The 16467-nt window shown below is 41.6% G+C and overlaps 2 protein-coding genes across 3 annotated transcripts; one reads left to right on the plus strand and one right to left on the minus strand.

Moving 5' to 3' along the window:
* The first annotated feature begins 647 nt into the window (after positions 1–647).
* Positions 648–8080, plus strand: alas2 (aminolevulinate, delta-, synthase 2). The gene is made up of 10 exons (XM_068733214.1): positions 648–792; positions 2022–2373; positions 2461–2556; positions 2688–2910; positions 3415–3599; positions 3732–3911; positions 4575–4739; positions 5840–6108; positions 7078–7240; positions 7583–8080. Exons 2-10 carry the CDS (start codon positions 2043–2045, stop codon positions 7744–7746), a joined length of 1776 nt encoding a protein of 591 aa, XP_068589315.1. The 5' UTR covers positions 648–792; positions 2022–2042; the 3' UTR covers positions 7747–8080.
* A 95-nt stretch (positions 8081–8175) lies between these two features.
* ttc34 (tetratricopeptide repeat domain 34) lies at positions 8176–15958 on the minus strand. 2 transcript variants are annotated; one of them, XM_068733212.1, is made up of 8 exons: positions 15757–15958; positions 12955–14739; positions 12323–12545; positions 11068–11260; positions 10589–10755; positions 9937–10210; positions 9562–9776; positions 8176–8994 (listed from the first exon to the last, which is right to left on the minus strand). In XM_068733212.1, the coding sequence occupies exons 2-8, from the start codon at positions 14664–14666 to the stop codon at positions 8449–8451; spliced, it is 3330 nt and encodes a 1109-aa protein (XP_068589313.1). In that variant the 5' UTR covers positions 14667–14739; positions 15757–15958; the 3' UTR covers positions 8176–8448. The 2 variants fall into 2 exon arrangements, with proteins under 2 accessions (XP_068589313.1, XP_068589314.1); XM_068733213.1 differs by lacking the exon at positions 15757–15958 and adding an exon at positions 15491–15533.
* Between the last annotated feature and the right edge of the window lie 509 nt (positions 15959–16467).

Here is a 16467-nt window from a genome sequence, read left to right on the forward strand (position 1 = left end):
TTGTTTTCCCCATCAATTTGAATATGCACATTATGGTTTCCTCTATAGATCAAGCATTAACTAAGGTTTAGTAATGGTGTTTGATTTCAATTCAAACCTGCTGCATTTTTAGTTCAGAGGGTATTATTTAAATGTTGTTTCATATTCATTCTCATTATCAACCTTAGATTGTCCTCGTTGTCAGTGTTTTGGTTCATTTTCAAAAAAAGAAAAAAGAGTTGAATGAAATCTTAAGTAAAGAAGTAAAAATTAAACACCAGTGTGTGTTAACATTTTTACCTTGTCATTTTCAAGTGTTAACTGTTAAAATAATTGTTATTTGGGGTGCTGTTAAAATAGTTATTATCACTAAAAGAGACATTATTATATTACTTTTAGTACCTATAGCTTCACTTAAATATTTGTGGAAGGTTACAATGCTTAAAGTTTAAAGTGACCTTAGAATTAATATTATTATTATAAATATACGTTTTTGTGAATGCAGAAGCGTTGTTTTGACAACTCAGACTTCAGAGTGAAATGACCACAATGAAGTCATTTTACATGACAGAGAGTGACCCAACCTCAATGTAACCCTATCAGCATCTTTGCACCTCCCATACTGGACACACACACACACACACACACACACACACACACACACACACCTCCCTGGGTGGCCCCCAAAGCTAAGACCTGTAACAGCAGAGCTGATTGCATAATGCTGTTCAACATCTGACTAATAACTGTTGACATCTTCTGACCTTCTGTCTATTTGCTGTTCTGAAGTTCGTCCTCAGTGCAGGTCAACAGGTGAGCTTCTTAACTTCTCATCTGTTTCATTGTTGTTGTTGTTGTTGTTGTTGTTGTTGTTGTTATTATTATTGTTGTTGTTGTTGTTGTTGTTATCAGCATTACTGTTATTATTTAGATTTTTAGTAGTAGTAGTGTTACTATCATGAGTATTATTAGAATCAGTGTTATTGTTTAATAGACTGCCATATAACATAATATATGTTGTTACATGATACAGCAAGGAATATATCATACATTTTAATATTTATTCATGCTTTATTTATTCATCCATGTAGTAGACAACACACTATATGAATGCACAGTAATTTGTACACACACACAGTGCATCCCTAAATTACTTTTTCTGACAGTCAATGAGAAGAACCATGAGATGTGGATACTACAGCATATAGCTAAAGGATATGTGTCTTTTTTTTGCACGTGATTAATAGTTAAACGTATTCAACAACGATAAAGACATCACTAAGATAAAACTTTTGACCTGCATGTGGTGTTTAATAAAGACTCCGGTCTTTGACAGACCAGCAAAAAGATAACATCTAACCACAAGAGAAAGCCACAGATTCCAAGAATTGCCTTATCTGCTGACCGCAGGAGATTGTGAGGGAAGTGATACAGCTGGTCTTTGTTTGTAACATAAACTACACATAGACGTCCTCATCGGTAAATTATAATCTGGAATCAGGAATATTTTTTTCATCATTTGGTTCTTATTAATTACATTCAACATTAAATTTGTCCTCTGAGTTGAAGAAAATCTTAACAGCAGGGAAATAAAAGTTATTCATCAAAAGAAGTAGATGCATCCCTGCTGTGTTTAATGGGGGATTATTTGATATCAGCCTCAACTGATGACGTCAGTACTTGAGTGCCTGCAGAGTTAAGATAAGCAGCAGGAACCTGCCGCACCCTGGAGGAGGCACCGACTGCTCTCTGTAGCTAAACTGAGCCACTGCATACATTTCTGGCCCCTCTGAACATGTTTAACTTTGTAACTATGATGGGAGTTTCAAATTCAGTCATCCTCATTTTACATTTTGATCAACCTACTATAAAAAGAGATGAGATTTGAGTTTTGAGCAACAATTTCTTAGGCAAACGTAAAAACATTACACTTCTCTACACGTCATGGCTGCAATGATATTCACACTCTTTACAGATTTAATGCACAAGCCTCGGAGGTTTTGGGGAATCAAATTAATTCCCTATCTTCTGTCCTAACTCAGCGTAAGAACAGCTGCAGTACAATGGCTGCCTTCCTTCATCACTGCCCCTTCCTAAAGTCTGCGCCTAAGCCAGCTTTGAGGAGAACTGGAGCCTCCTTGATGTCTCTGGCCGATCAATGCCCCATCATCGCTCGCCAGATCAGTGTGAGCAGCACAGCCTCTCTGGAGGCCAAGGTGAGCGTCTCACCCAGCAAACAGAAGAGTCACCAACTTACCACATTGGACCAAAGGAGGCTGTTTGCTCAGAGGGCCACGCAGGTGGCTGTGTCTGTATCGAAAGGCTGCCCCTTTGTCACCTCTCAGTTTGGGATAGTCCAAGCCAGCCCTGAAGTACAGGAGGACGTCCCAGAAGGTAGGAAGAATTATCATGTGATGATGCGAACGTACAAGACAAAATAGTAACATCTCACACTAACTAACCTGCACTCCTCTTGCACAGGTTTGATGACTTCTCTGTTGAAGGGTTTAAAGGATTCAAACCTCCCAACATCAGCTCAAACTAACACTGTCACCAACCTCCTCAAAGACAACATGGGTATGTTTTACAGTTGAAATGAGTTCAAACCCTCTAATGTTACCTATTAAATAATACATGTATCTTTAGATTAGATTAGATATTCATTGAATGCTGTCACTGATTCAAAACCACAACTATCACATCTGCAGTTGGCCCCAGCTACGACTATGACCGCTTCTTCATTGAGAAGATTTCTGAGAAAAAGAATGATCACACATACAGAGTCTTCAAGACCGTGAACAGGAGTGCTGAGGTCTTCCCCTTTGCTGAAGATTACTCCGTCTCTGGGCGGGAAGGCTCCCAGGTGTCTGTCTGGTGCAGCAATGATTATCTGGGAATGAGTCGGCACCCTCGGGTCCTCAGCGCTATCAGGTAAAAGGAGAGTTTGTTTGTCATTTGGACGTCTTTCAGGTGTCTGACTGCATTTCCTTTCAAAGCTGTCTTAATAGTGTCTTTTTTTTACATAGTGGAGATGAAGCCTTTTAATGAAGAGGCCTAATCATTTTTGCAGATGTATTGTGTTCAAGGACCTCCCTGTCACTGCCTTTTTTGTATTGCATCAGGTCAAAATGTGATTCTTTAATGGTTTTGCTGCCAGGTCTCGAGCCAACTCAAGGAGGCAAATGTCAAATTAATCTAATCTAATTAATTAAGTTTTAATTCCAAGTCCAGTCAATCCTGAATTTTGTTACTTAAGTTTAATTTTGATTCTAAAGCTCTGGCAAAAGAACAAACCATTGCACCATTTGTATTTAGATGTCAATGAGGGGGTCAATCTATTCTCACTGTCTTTCTGAATACAAGACACTTGACAACTTCCATGGCATTAGATTATGTCAGCTAAACGTTTTATCATTTCGTTCTTGATGTTCTCAGAGATGCTGTGGAAAGGCACGGTGCAGGAGCTGGTGGCACCAGGAACATCTCAGGCACCAGTAACTTCCATGTGTCTCTGGAGAAGGAGCTGGCCCAGCTACACCAGAAAGACGCAGCTCTGGCCTTCTCCTCCTGCTTCGTGGCGAATGACTCCACCCTCTTCACTTTGGCTAAGATGCTGCCAGGTGAATACTGACCTCTGACCCATATTTCTTGTTTCATACATTGTAGAATAAAGTGATACTATCTGAGGGTTGATACTGTTTAGAGGGAAGTTATCTCCCCTGGTCTCACTGTGTCTTCACTGTGGCACACAGGGTGCGAGATATACTCTGATGCAGGGAACCATGCATCGATGATTCAGGGCATCAGGAACAGCCAAGCCAAGCGTTTCATCTTCCGCCACAATGACAGCCGACACCTGGAGGAACTGCTGCAACGCTCAGACCCCAAGACACCTAAAATAGTGGCATTCGAGACCGTGCACTCAATGGACGGTGGGTACTATGAAACGTTAACATGGAACGATAGAGGAGATCATTTTGATTTCAAGTGGGTATATTAGGTTAGATATAAATCAATTTGATCAAGAGTTCAGAGATATATATTTACTCTGACTGATCTGAGTCATATGATGCATACAGTAGTTTTAAAAAGAAAAATATATATAAATGTGTGTCTTTTTAAGAGTGGAGTTATCTTAGCTTACTATACATTGGTGGCTGTGTGGTTATGGAAATATCCAGCTCAAAGTTAAGCTAAAATATATTTGTAGTATTAATAATGAAATGCTTTAAGATAAAAAAAGAGAAACATAAATTTACATATGAGTTCATCAGTGTCAATCCATGAGAGAAAATAGTTTTCCCCCCTCAGCTCTATTTCTCTGTGTAATATTACACCGCTGACAGCTCCATGAAGCACAAAATGTAAGTACCCTGAATGGATGACTTGGACCATATCCAGTAGGATTTTTTAAATGTGTGAATATAAACGCTAACGATATTTGTGAATAGTGCAAATATCGCTCTGCATACATTTGAAACATATAGTATCTAGATTTTACACAGTGATGACATTTGATGAATGCATTTCCTGCTCTTTGTATAATGTATATTGCACAACTCTTATTATAACACCTTATTTTCTGGTGCTTTCAGGTGCAATATGTCCTCTGGAAGAGCTGTGCGATGTCGCTCATCGTCATGGAGCTCTGACGTTTGTTGATGAAGTTCACGCTGTGGGCCTGTACGGAGCCCATGGAGCTGGAGTGGGAGAGAGGGACAACGTTATGCACAAGATTGACATTGTTTCTGGGACCTTAGGTGAGTATCTTTTTCTTCTCCCTTTGACATTTTTAGACAAGTAAGCCAACTGTTTTGTTTCATCTCTATTTTGTTTTGAAAGGTATGATGAAAAATACTATTAGACACTGAAAGGGCAAGGCAAACGGCTTCAACTGTCTTAGATTAACTCTTTTCTTGGCCAAACTCCCATTTTGCCCTAACTGACACTGTCATACTGCCAACACGGCAGCAATATCTCTCAACAAGCATGATACTGCTCTGGAGTTTGGTAGATGAGGGCAGGAGAGGAGTGAGCTCTCATCAGAAGAACCAGAGGTTTTATCAGCTGGGTGCCGGCTCTACTCCCTCTCTGGTCATACCGATAAAACCATCGCCAGTCGGGGCAGTGTGTAGCTTTATGACAACTGTAGTGTTTTAGGTTAAAATCCCTGTCAGGCACATATCAAGTAATTTATCCTGGATTACAACTCTTGGCAATAAAGAAAAAGATAAACTCAAACTGAAATTGCAAATTAAAGTGATGTATCAGTACACAAAACTCACAGTACAATTTGATATATTATTATGATGTCATTCTTTTACACTGAAACAATGATCATTTATCACTACAAAACTATAATATTTGAGACTTATAGGTATAATAGTAAAAGTTTATTTTCATTATCAACATAATATATTGACAAAATGTGCCATGCATAATAATGCATAACAATTAATTTTTTGCATATATAAAATGTGTAATAATGCATGACATATTTTATGTTGGAGAAAGAATCCATTGGATTCTTTATTTCAGTAAAAGTAGCAATACCACACTGTAAAAATACATAATCACAATTAATTAGCATTTAAAATAGTAAAAGTCTCATTAATAAATATATATTGAAAGTAAAAGTAAATACTATATGCAGAATGGTCGTTTTCCAACTGTTATATTGTTGTATATGTTATATATCTGTATTGTTGCTGTTATTATTAGAACAACTTCATGCACTGTTGGGTAGTGTATTAGTGTAGATATACTCAGGTTATTGTGTTATGTTTGTACTTAAATAACTGCACCTCCCTTTACTGATTACTTCCTCACCTCACATACTCTTTGTTTGTTGCTGTTCAAGGCAAAGCCTTTGGCTGTGTTGGAGGCTATATCGCCAGCAGCGCCGCCCTGGTTGACACGGTGCGCTCCTTCGCAGCTGGCTTCATCTTCACCACTGCCCTGCCCCCAATGGTCCTGGCTGGAGCTCTGGAGTCTGTCCGGGTCCTGAAGAGCCCTGAGGGGCAGGTGCTCCGCAGATCTCACCAGAGGAACGTCAAACACATGAGGCAGCTGTTGATGGATAAGGGCCTACCTGTGGTCAACTGTCCCAGCCACATCATCCCCATACGGGTAGGAAGGTTTAGCAGTGCTGCTGCCTCCTCTACCATATCTCACTCCACCAGCTCACACTCTTTATATTCTAGTTGTTAGAGTGTCTTTACGTCCAGAGAGATATTAACAATGCATTTATCTCATGATTGTCACAGAGAATTATATTATTATATGAACTGGATGACAACGTATTTGCATGTTATCATTAGGAAACAGCTCTGGTACTTATAACAGCATTCCTCTGTATCTACCTTAAGATTGTAGGCATAACCTAATATTATGATGAATAAGAAACATATGGTAACCTGCCATTTTGTACATCCAAGTTGTAGCATTTTTATGAGTACCGCTGTCTATGTAATGAGATTAATGATGGCTGAACACCATTTAGCTTCACTTTCGGGGTCCTGGTATTGTGCATGTTGGCTGACTTACTGGGACACTTGGACACTTAAATGGAACGGAGCCGTTGTTAATGAAATTACAAACACCTGAGTCTTTACATCCATGACAAGTCAAAACATCTGCAGTGTTTAGTCCTCTATAACTCTGCAAGTACAACACAGAACATATGGAGACCGGAGTGTGTCGACCCAATAATTAGACTTGTTCAGTGTTTAAATATGATCCAATGTATAATCTGTAAAAAGCAATTAGAAGCCATTGAAATAATTCAATTTCCATTCAAACTTAATTATTTTTGTTATACCATTTTTTTGTGATACAATTTGTAAAGTAATTTAGGACTATCTTGTTTTTTATGCGTCATTTAAATGCACATTTAATTAATCAATTTGCAATTTATTTTTTCAAGTGCATCATATGATTATATGGAAACTGTTATAATATTTCCAGTGGCATGATCTTCAATCTATCGGCCCTGTTAATCACAATAATGGCTTTGATTCGTTCATGTATGACCTGATTGTGTTTAATAAAAAGCATGCACTGAACGCCTCACATCAACTTTCATGAACCATTTTCTAGGTCGGCAACGCTGAGCTGAACACCAAGGTGTGTGACACCCTGCTGGAGAAACACAACATCTATGTTCAGGCCATCAACTACCCCACAGTGCCTCGTGGTGAGGAGCTGCTGAGGCTGGCTCCGTCTCCTCATCACAACCCCGCCATGATGGAGTACTTTGTGGGTGAGTGTGGGGATCCTTACCGAAATTATCAGAGTTGTTCTAGTAAATGTTCAATCAAGTTAAATGGGGAGAATGGCTGGTACAAGTGATTTATATTTGTCCTCAGTGAGCATATAAGTCTCTTGGCATCCACTTGTCACCGTATACTTCAATGCAGTAAAAATGACAATACTCGTGGGGATCTTTCAATTGTTGTCCCTTTGTAGCTAAACTAAACATTATAACCTTGGTGTGTGCTTGCTATAATGAGCAGAGATACAATTCTAAGGCAGAGAAGTAAAAGAGAAATAAATATTGGCAGTTAATTGTTCATTCTTATGAGTGTCTATGTTTCATTCACAGAGAAACTGGTGGAGGTGTGGCAGGAGGCGGGGCTTCTGCTCAACAGCCCGGCCACAGCTTCCTGCAACTTCTGTGATCGCCCGTTGCATTTCGATCTCATGAGTGAGTGGGAGAAATCCTACTTCGGCAACATGGAACCGCAATACATTACTGTGTTGGCATAATACCAAAGTACATGTAACTTCTCAACACAAGTTGCACATACATAAATGTTATATTCAACATCCTTTTAAAGTCCTTCTTCAGGTGCACTGAGAAGAATACTAAAGTACTAATTTTGTTCTTGTGTTTAATCATGCTTTAAAGTGGAATAGACTGAATTCCAAAGTTTACTTTTATTTATGTATTTATGTGTTCTAAATTGTGTTTTCTGTCATGGATATGATTAAAGAAAAGTGTGCCTTCTCCATTTCAAAAGCATAAAAACCTGCACATGAGGCACTTTCTTATATATCTTATCTAGGTGTGATTGTTTGAATTAAACTATATTTAATTTGATGTTACATGATTTTCTTCATACCATATATTGACCATCACAATCCAGCTTTGTTCACATTACTGCAATAATCCATTTACTGATGTTTCAGTTATAAAATGTATGAAGTGCCAAAGTTAAATTTGTTAATAAAATAAGGGATTGAAAATAGCTACCTTTCACATCCTCCTCTCATATCCAGTATACTGATTTGCTATAATTATAAAGATATTAATGAATACTATAACAAACACTGTTATTAATGCTACAAACTTCCAAAGAACCATCAAAGGTGCTATAAAATTGTGGAATATTTCTCATCAGTTAGATCGTTCCTACAGTCACTGACATGGCTACATCAAGTGAGCTCAGCTGGTTCTCACCATCAACACTAGTTGACATTGCAGGGACTGGCCACTTCTCGTTTGACCCTTGCCCTCAGTCTGCGGAGCTCTGCGTTCTCATTGTCCACAACTAGGCCACACTCAATCATTGTCCAGGTTTTATTGAGCTGCTGCTCCCCATAGTGCTGCAGCGCCCCCCGCAGGAAGCACTCGGCCAGACGCACCCTCCCCAGACCAGCCTCCACACACTGGATGGCCTGGTTCCTGTGGAGATCCAAGGCCCGACTAAAGTCCTCCAGAGCTGCTCCTTCTCTGGAACAGAGCACCAGGCTGCGGCCTCGTCGACACAGGTCCTCTGCCCAGACTTGAGAATCCTCCGAGCAGCTGGAGTCAGGTCCGTTGTGTTTCTTGATAACTCTGTCCAGGTCAGCTACGACCCGCTCGTGTAGGCCCAGCTGAGAGAAGCAGGCAGCCCGCTGGCGAAGATACTGGAGTCTGTGATTGCCCACAGCTTGTACTGCCACATTCAGGAGTGTGAGGGCCTGGTCCCACTGGCCACCTGATGACACACTGCTGGCCTCCTGTGCTGCAGCCTGTTACAATACAGAAGCCGAGCAATTCATATGCAACTTATAGATACCTAAATATTCCTAATTTACAATAAGTTAGCCAGATCATGTAAAGTTGCCCTGTCTTGTAAGTTTTTTTTAAATCAACTATTAATGCTCTCTATCATCATACATTACGCCGACCTTTCCATCTTTTTTGACCTTATTGTCCATCTTAAGCATATGAAATATGCATTGGGATACATTCAGTGAGAACCTCCTAAATTGATGGAGGTGTCACTGCAGTTTCAGACTGCTTTGTTTTAATTTAGTTTTTATTGTATATTTTAGTCTGCACTGTATTAAAACATAAAGCAAGTGAAGTAAATAAGAATGATGCCCTGTAAAAACATCAAACAGAGGAGATTAAAGCAAAAGTGCAGAATCAAAGAGGAGCTCAGTTTAGACTAATACGATTGAAAACACCACAAATTAGACAGCACATATTTGGCAACACTCGACTATATTGCTCTCTATCTATAACTAGCACAAACAACTCTGGCAATGGCGCTCATTCTAAACTGAATCTAGGATTCTTGCGTGTAGGCTTACCTGTGCCATGTGTTTTCGTTGATTGAATGGGATCAGGGCCAGCAAGAAGACCAGACTTGATGAATCTTTTTCAGTCAGTTTGCTAAGCCTGCGAGCTGCGCTCCGGTAGTTCTGCTGCCAGGCCTCCACCACACCCACCCTGGCCTGGGCCACTGCGTCTCTCGGCTCCTGGCCAAACACCTGGCACAGATGAGTGCCTGCTGCCTTGACATCACCTGGAGCAGATGGCCCATAAAATCAGGAGTAAAGATGACTGTAAACAAGGGGCACCAGGCTCAACACTACTCAGCTTAAACTATTATCTCCAACCAGACCATTTCCAATGACATCAAGGATCCCATTGCGAATTTCAGCAGCAAGTTTGGCCCATCTCACCTTTGGCTATAAGTGTGTCCACATAGAGGAGATGCCATCTGGGGTCTCTGCAGTCAGTCTTCATCAGAGCTCCACCTATTATAAAAGCCTCTCTGAGCTGCTCTTCATGGCAGGGGACAGCATTAGCAAGCAGGATGTCTGACAGATTGGTCCGACAGAACTGATGCAGCCAATCACAGACCAGCTTCCGTGCCTTGTCCTTGAGTGACAGGATGTCTTTGGTGACTATGTCAATGTTTATCTGAAGTGCTGCCAAGATATCATGAGTGCATTCCTGAGGGGAAGAAGCCGTTTGAATTTTATATTTACACTGAACATAAATACTGCCTGCAGCTGCTTTAGACACTTCTACGCAAAAATACATCTGTCTTATCAGCCACAATTTTATTGTGTTTCTTTAAGATCCCTTTTGCTCAAATTATTCCTGTTGTTAGGTTTGCTGACTTCTTTGCCAACATGAAATGATAAAGCATTTGCCTCTTTTTTCCTGCCCACATTGATCAACAAGCGCGATACTGGCAGTTTACAGGTGCCACTATATATTGACATTTTACTACTAAAGAAGGTCGCAGAAAAGGAATGAAATGTTCAAAATACAGTACAAGCTCCGAGCTACGGTATAGGTTTTGACAGCGTTTCAACTCAAGAGCACCTTTTGTTGGTTCAGCATGAGATAAGTGAAGCCTCTTCCACAGAGAGCCTGGGTGTGTTTTGGGTGCTCCTTCAAAATGGCACTGAAATCAAAGATGGCTGTCTTTCGTTGGCCCAGCAGGGCATAACACCTCGCTCTCTCCAGCAAAGACTCTGCTGCCTCGCCACCTTAAAAAACAACATTCACGGCATTAACATCTTCCATATTCCCAAATAATGAAGCACTGATTCAAACACATGTGTGATGAGTGTTATAATTGCTTCTGCTCAAGTTCTTCTACTTAAATAATACAGAGCCAATCTCCCTGTTTTGCGTTTTGAATGTTAAAACACAGAAACAAAGCCTCTGTTTTGTGCCAGCCCTTCTCTTTATCCCACTAATCCTTCCTAGATTAAAGTATTACCCACTATTTATTAAGTCAACAATCGGAATCAGTCCAATAGCAAACATCAATATGTCATCAATCAAATTCTAATCACCAGAGGCGATGATAGCGATGGAGAGATATGCCACAGCCTCCCTGACGTCGCTCTCCTCCCGCGTGCCCTCCAGGATTCGTTTAGCAGTAGAGTGGCAGTGACCCTGCAGCAAAGCCCGATCCTTCTGTTGAGCCACCGCCAACAGGGGGCGCAAGCAGCTCGTATCGCCGCACTGAATGAGCTTTTTCAGCAGCTGCAGAGACGGATATGTAATCTTTATCTCTTTCACTGTAAAAGATGTAAATGTATTAAGCTACCTGACCTGACACACCACTGTGTTGTAACTGTATCACTTCAGAATAACGACAAAATTATGGTATTCAGTTCAGTTCAATGGATCATTTGAGGCTGAGACCACTCTTAGACTATTAATGTATAACACCTACTACACACTACTTTGTCTTTCTATTATGTGGTAACAATGTGTTGCAACATTTCTTAGTTTAAAAATAATAAAATGTCTTTATGGCTTAAAGCAAACCAGGCCTATCCATTTCAATTTACACCCCCAAAATAAAATTGTAATATTAATGTGTTTTATATCTAAGCAAAAGAAAATTCACAGTCACACCTCTGTAAGCTATAGCTGTAGGTTAGAGCTCTGTAAAGTTTATGAGAGTAACATACAGGTGGAATTGTAGGTAATAAACTAAATGTTGCTCTATTTAAAAAAACATTCAAAATTAAAATTAATTTATGATAACGAATGAATCAACTGATTTATAGTTTTAGTGCTGAACATGCTGGTGATGCTACAGCTGACTAGACTGCTTTAATATTTCTTGTGTCCTGCGGTTGGTGTGGTGAGACAAGTATAGATTTGCTGTGGCACCAGGTTTGACAAAGGTTACATCAACTCATTTACAAATCCTAAAATCGAATTAGCATGGTTGTAAATGAGTCATTGTGGTTTCTTATTTCTTGAATGTAAGAGTAGAACAAATGAGAGTGACACATGCAGGCCTCTCTATTTTCATGCAAATGTGCCCCGTGTAACACATAAACACCAGGGAAATAACAGAAAGTTTAAAATACTGTCACACAGAAATCTTCAATGGATAACTGTGTCTGCTATATGTGCAGAAACTACAGCTAGGATTGTGAAATCACCGATTGAAACATTTGTAAAATCTTCACATGGCCTCAATCACAAAATTGTTAATATTCACAAAGAATAATAGTTACATTTTAATGTTCCTAATTAGGTGTGAACAAACCCTGGATCTTTGGGACCCACTGCCACAAACCTACTTACCTGATTGGTGTCATAAAGAAAGCCTCTGTGCAGCTGCAGCAGAGCGAGTCGAGCCAGGATGGGTGCCCTAGGACCGGTCGGCCCGATGGAAAGAAGTAGCCGGTAGGCCTCCTCGACCCGGCCAAGCTGGTACAAGGCATCTGCTGCCAGGATCTGAGACCCATCAGCACCCGGCTGGAGCTCCATCAGCAGACCAGCCAGAGACTGGACACCAGCAGGAGTCCTAATGCACGGAGCAGAAGAAAGTGTAACACCAAGAAAATGCATTTTATTGAGAAAAAATGAACGAGGATTTTCATCAAAACAGAGATCATACCTGAAATATAAACAGAACTAAATACCTTTTCCAAAAATTGCATAGCTAATTTCCAATTTTGGATAGGTTACGCACCTAAAGGCCTTTTTCACAGCACACATTTTGATTGACAGGAAAAGCACAGGTGTTACTACCATTAAGGATGGCTCAGTTTGTCCAAGTAAGTCATGCCAGCGTGACAAAGAAAAGGCATGCACGATACCGGGACCCTGAAACCGAAGCAGGTATTTGGAATTCAGCCATCATTCATTTTAATATTTACAGCTGTGCTTTTCCTTCTGTGGCATGTCAAACTGCTGAGAGACCAACATCATACCTTGCTCTGTCCTTGTCTCTCTTTGATGGGGCCTGCGGCTGATCCCTCTGCTGGGGCTGTCGGGAGTCTTCACTGGAACTGGACTTGGATTTGTGTCCTCCCGTCCCCTCAAGCATGACTCGCCCCTGCTCCAGTAAAACAGTAAACAGCAGCCCCCGGTAGTTCCATGGCACCAGGCAGCGAACAGTCTGGGCCGTTTCCTGGGGGTGCAGCATGCTGGCTGTCACAAAGTCTAGAGCTGTGAGGTAGTTTAACCCGCCCATCATGCGCAGGAGCCCCCTGCCACAGAGTGCCCGCACACAGCTGGACGGGTGGGGGGTATTGTGTTCAATCACAGCCTTGAAGTCTTCTAACGCCCCCTTTTCGTCATCTGAGAGAAGTCTGGCATACCCACGAAGAACCTGCACCGTGTTTTGATAGCTCTGCTGACCTCGGGCAGCAGCTAGCTGGCTACAGATAGAGAGGGCCTCTTTGTGTTCCCCTCTGAGGAGGAGACAGTCGGCCAGTCGCACCCGCAGCTCTCTACCTCCTCCGTCGGGCTCCAAATAGCACAGAGTCCGTAACTGTGTTATCACAGGGTCCAGGAGCTCAACTCCCTCGGTGGATCGCAGGTCTGGACGGATGAGGACCCTTTCTCTGTAACCAGACAGGCCCCGCTCTGCCTGCTGACGGAGATGGTTGCGAGCAGCCACCCCTGTACCACGATCTGTGAACAGCTTTTGAAAATAAATTCGGGCCGTGGCAGGATGCATCTCAAATGCCTCCGCCAGATCCCTGCAAGCCTCAGCAGTCCGTCCACCTGCCGACAAGCAGGCAGCTGCTCGACTGATTAGGAGTCTAGCTCTCCTCTCAGGAGGGTCTTGGAATGACTTGTCTGTACTACTCCCGGTTTTCTGACAATTACCATGATGCAAAAGAGCAGAGTACACATCCGCACTGTCCCAAAACCTGCCTGTCAAAGACAAATATGCTGCATTAAGTTCCTGCACTTCTGTACTGCCAGGTGAGATAGCCAATAAAAACCCAATAATTGTTGCAGAAGTCTCCACATCTAGCTTATCCTTGTCCTTTGTTGTCACTGCACACTCGCTGTTAAATATTAAAGAGGGGTGTATTAGCAGTAATTGATCTGTAAAGGCCTTCACTATTTTGCTTCGGTGCTGAGCTTGTCTGCTGTTCACCAGAGTGACGGTTTCGGATTTGTTCCTCTGGTAAGCTTTGAGGTAAAGCTTCAACCCTGTGATACTGTGGGGCTCTGAGAACAAGCAGGCCAGGGCACGAGTTACCTCCAACACTATGTGAGTCACATCTTGTGGGTGAGGGTTTCTCATCCCCTCAAGCAGAGCAGTGCAGCGAGCAAAAATCTCCTCACAGCCAAGGCCGCCACTCTGAAGGAGAGACTCCATCTTGAAAATGGTGGCTGACAGATTGTTGGGGCAGAGTGTGGAGAGAAACACAGCCGCAAGACCTTTGTTAAGACCCTCGGCGGGGTGGTTCTCCCCGTGACTGTCAAGCCAACCTTCTAAAGTTGAGATCACCCCACCCAGGCCTGACTTCAATTTCCGCATGTGGGTAACGGTGGAAGTTGCGTGAGTCCGAAAGGCCGACAAATAGAGAGAGGTAGCTCTCTCCAGCTCTCCAACCGCAAGGAGCTTGTCTCCATCTTCACATAGCTTTGAAACATTGACACCAGGTCGAACCGCAGCAGTCATGATCAGGCAGCAGGCCCTCTCTATCCGTGCGTCTCCCTTCACCGGTTCACAGCGACGACGGCATTGATGTCACCTGATGGTTACAAAACAGGAAATGAGGATATGAGTTATTTTTCAGGAAATTACTATGTTTAATATAGCAGAGTTATCAATACTCGGCACAACGTGTCGAAACGTTGCACAATAGCCATTTTTCACAACAGAACTTTTGACTTGGTATATCAGGAAAAGCAGGTGTTACTAAGAACATTAACGATGATGCTGTTCTGTTCAGGCGTCCCAGTAAACCGGGACAATGTGACAGTATGAACCTGAAACTGAAGCAGCTAAATGGAATCCAGCAATCATTAATTGTATTAACTGGTTCAATATTACTTTACTGCTGGAACTGGTGTTTTGCTACATTTGTTTAACCGTGACTGTAGTACTGATGCAACTCCCAATTTAGCAACAGCACTATATTTTCTTATAATAACAAGAAACACTTAATTACTTTCAATCAAGCATGTTTGAACGTTTTAATATGCTTTGCACCCGCATTGCAAAATAACAAATTAAGCTTTATAAAAACGATATACTATATATAAACTATATATATATTGGCATGCAGTGTATTTTAAGCAGTTTACAGTAGCGAAATCTGGCGTGAAAACATTATTAAAGCAAAAATTGTAATGCATTAATATGATGTTACAAATAATGTAAGTGGAAAAAAAATGTGGTCCAAATGAATGAAATGCCTACTTTTAAAATGATGATTTGCACTCTGAAAACGCAATAGTCCTCTTAGAGGGAATGTATTGCATTCTTGAGCCCATGCCTACCTGGTCATTTGGCTTTAGTAGACCCACCAAAACCTGAGCGAAACCAAATAAAATCCCTGACGGTGTCAGTTTATGTTCTGTTCCTGAAGGTCCCATGAGCAGACGGCCTGTCTGTGCCCCATTGGTGTAATTTAATAGCTCTGGTCCCAGAGCTGCCAGGGCAACACGGTGTGTCCACGCACACAACAAAAGCTGCAGCAAAGTTTTTTTTTAGAGTGTCGCAAGTGGAAAGACACAGAGATAGCAACCAGATAAAACAAACTTACCGAAACTAGCTTCACTTCACAGTAAACTCCTCGTGGCTTTGTGCTGTGGCCGCGAGCTGTTGTTCCTGTGAGCACGGGTCCGGTTGCCAATGGAAACCACTAACGCTCGTCTCGTGCTTTCAGGAAGACCACAGGCCCCCAGAACGAGACGCCTCTCGTTGTTTCAACGGCTTAAAAGTCGGCGATACAAATCTGTTCCTTTACAGAAGTAGTCTGTTAGCGCTTCTAGGAATGTTGAAAGCGTGAAACCGCTGTTAAAGTGATAAACAAATACGTTGAAATACCTCCAGAAAGGCGTTCATTATTTCCCCTTCGATGTTTCGATAACAAAGTGTGCCAACTGCAACTTCTCCCATCAACACGAATTGCGTGGATGCCCGATATTACTGGTATATCGGTCAATAAAACGCTTGGGGACAAAAAGTACAGTTGTAAAAATGACTTCCTCATCAGAAGTTATAGTTGGCAGCATATCAGTATGTGTTTGTGGGCTACTATGCAAAAACACGTGAATGTTTATTTAACCCTGCTGTCAGAACTTCAGATGGTTGTATGTCTGCCAATGTGAAAAACGTGTCTCTGTATGGGACCTATGCTTTTTCTAGACAAAGAATATGGACAATGTAGGACAGCTGTTCTTTGTGCTGAAGCAGAATTTGCAATTCATGAGTTTGGTCGAATCCACCTCAAGAATAAAAGCTCCTTAAGCAC

The sequence above is a fragment of the Cebidichthys violaceus genome, unplaced genomic scaffold, assembly GCF_023349555.1.
Source record: "Cebidichthys violaceus isolate CVI_PGR_0920_01 unplaced genomic scaffold, fCebVio1.0.p SCAF_6, whole genome shotgun sequence".
NCBI lineage: Eukaryota > Metazoa > Chordata > Actinopteri > Perciformes > Stichaeidae > Cebidichthys > Cebidichthys violaceus.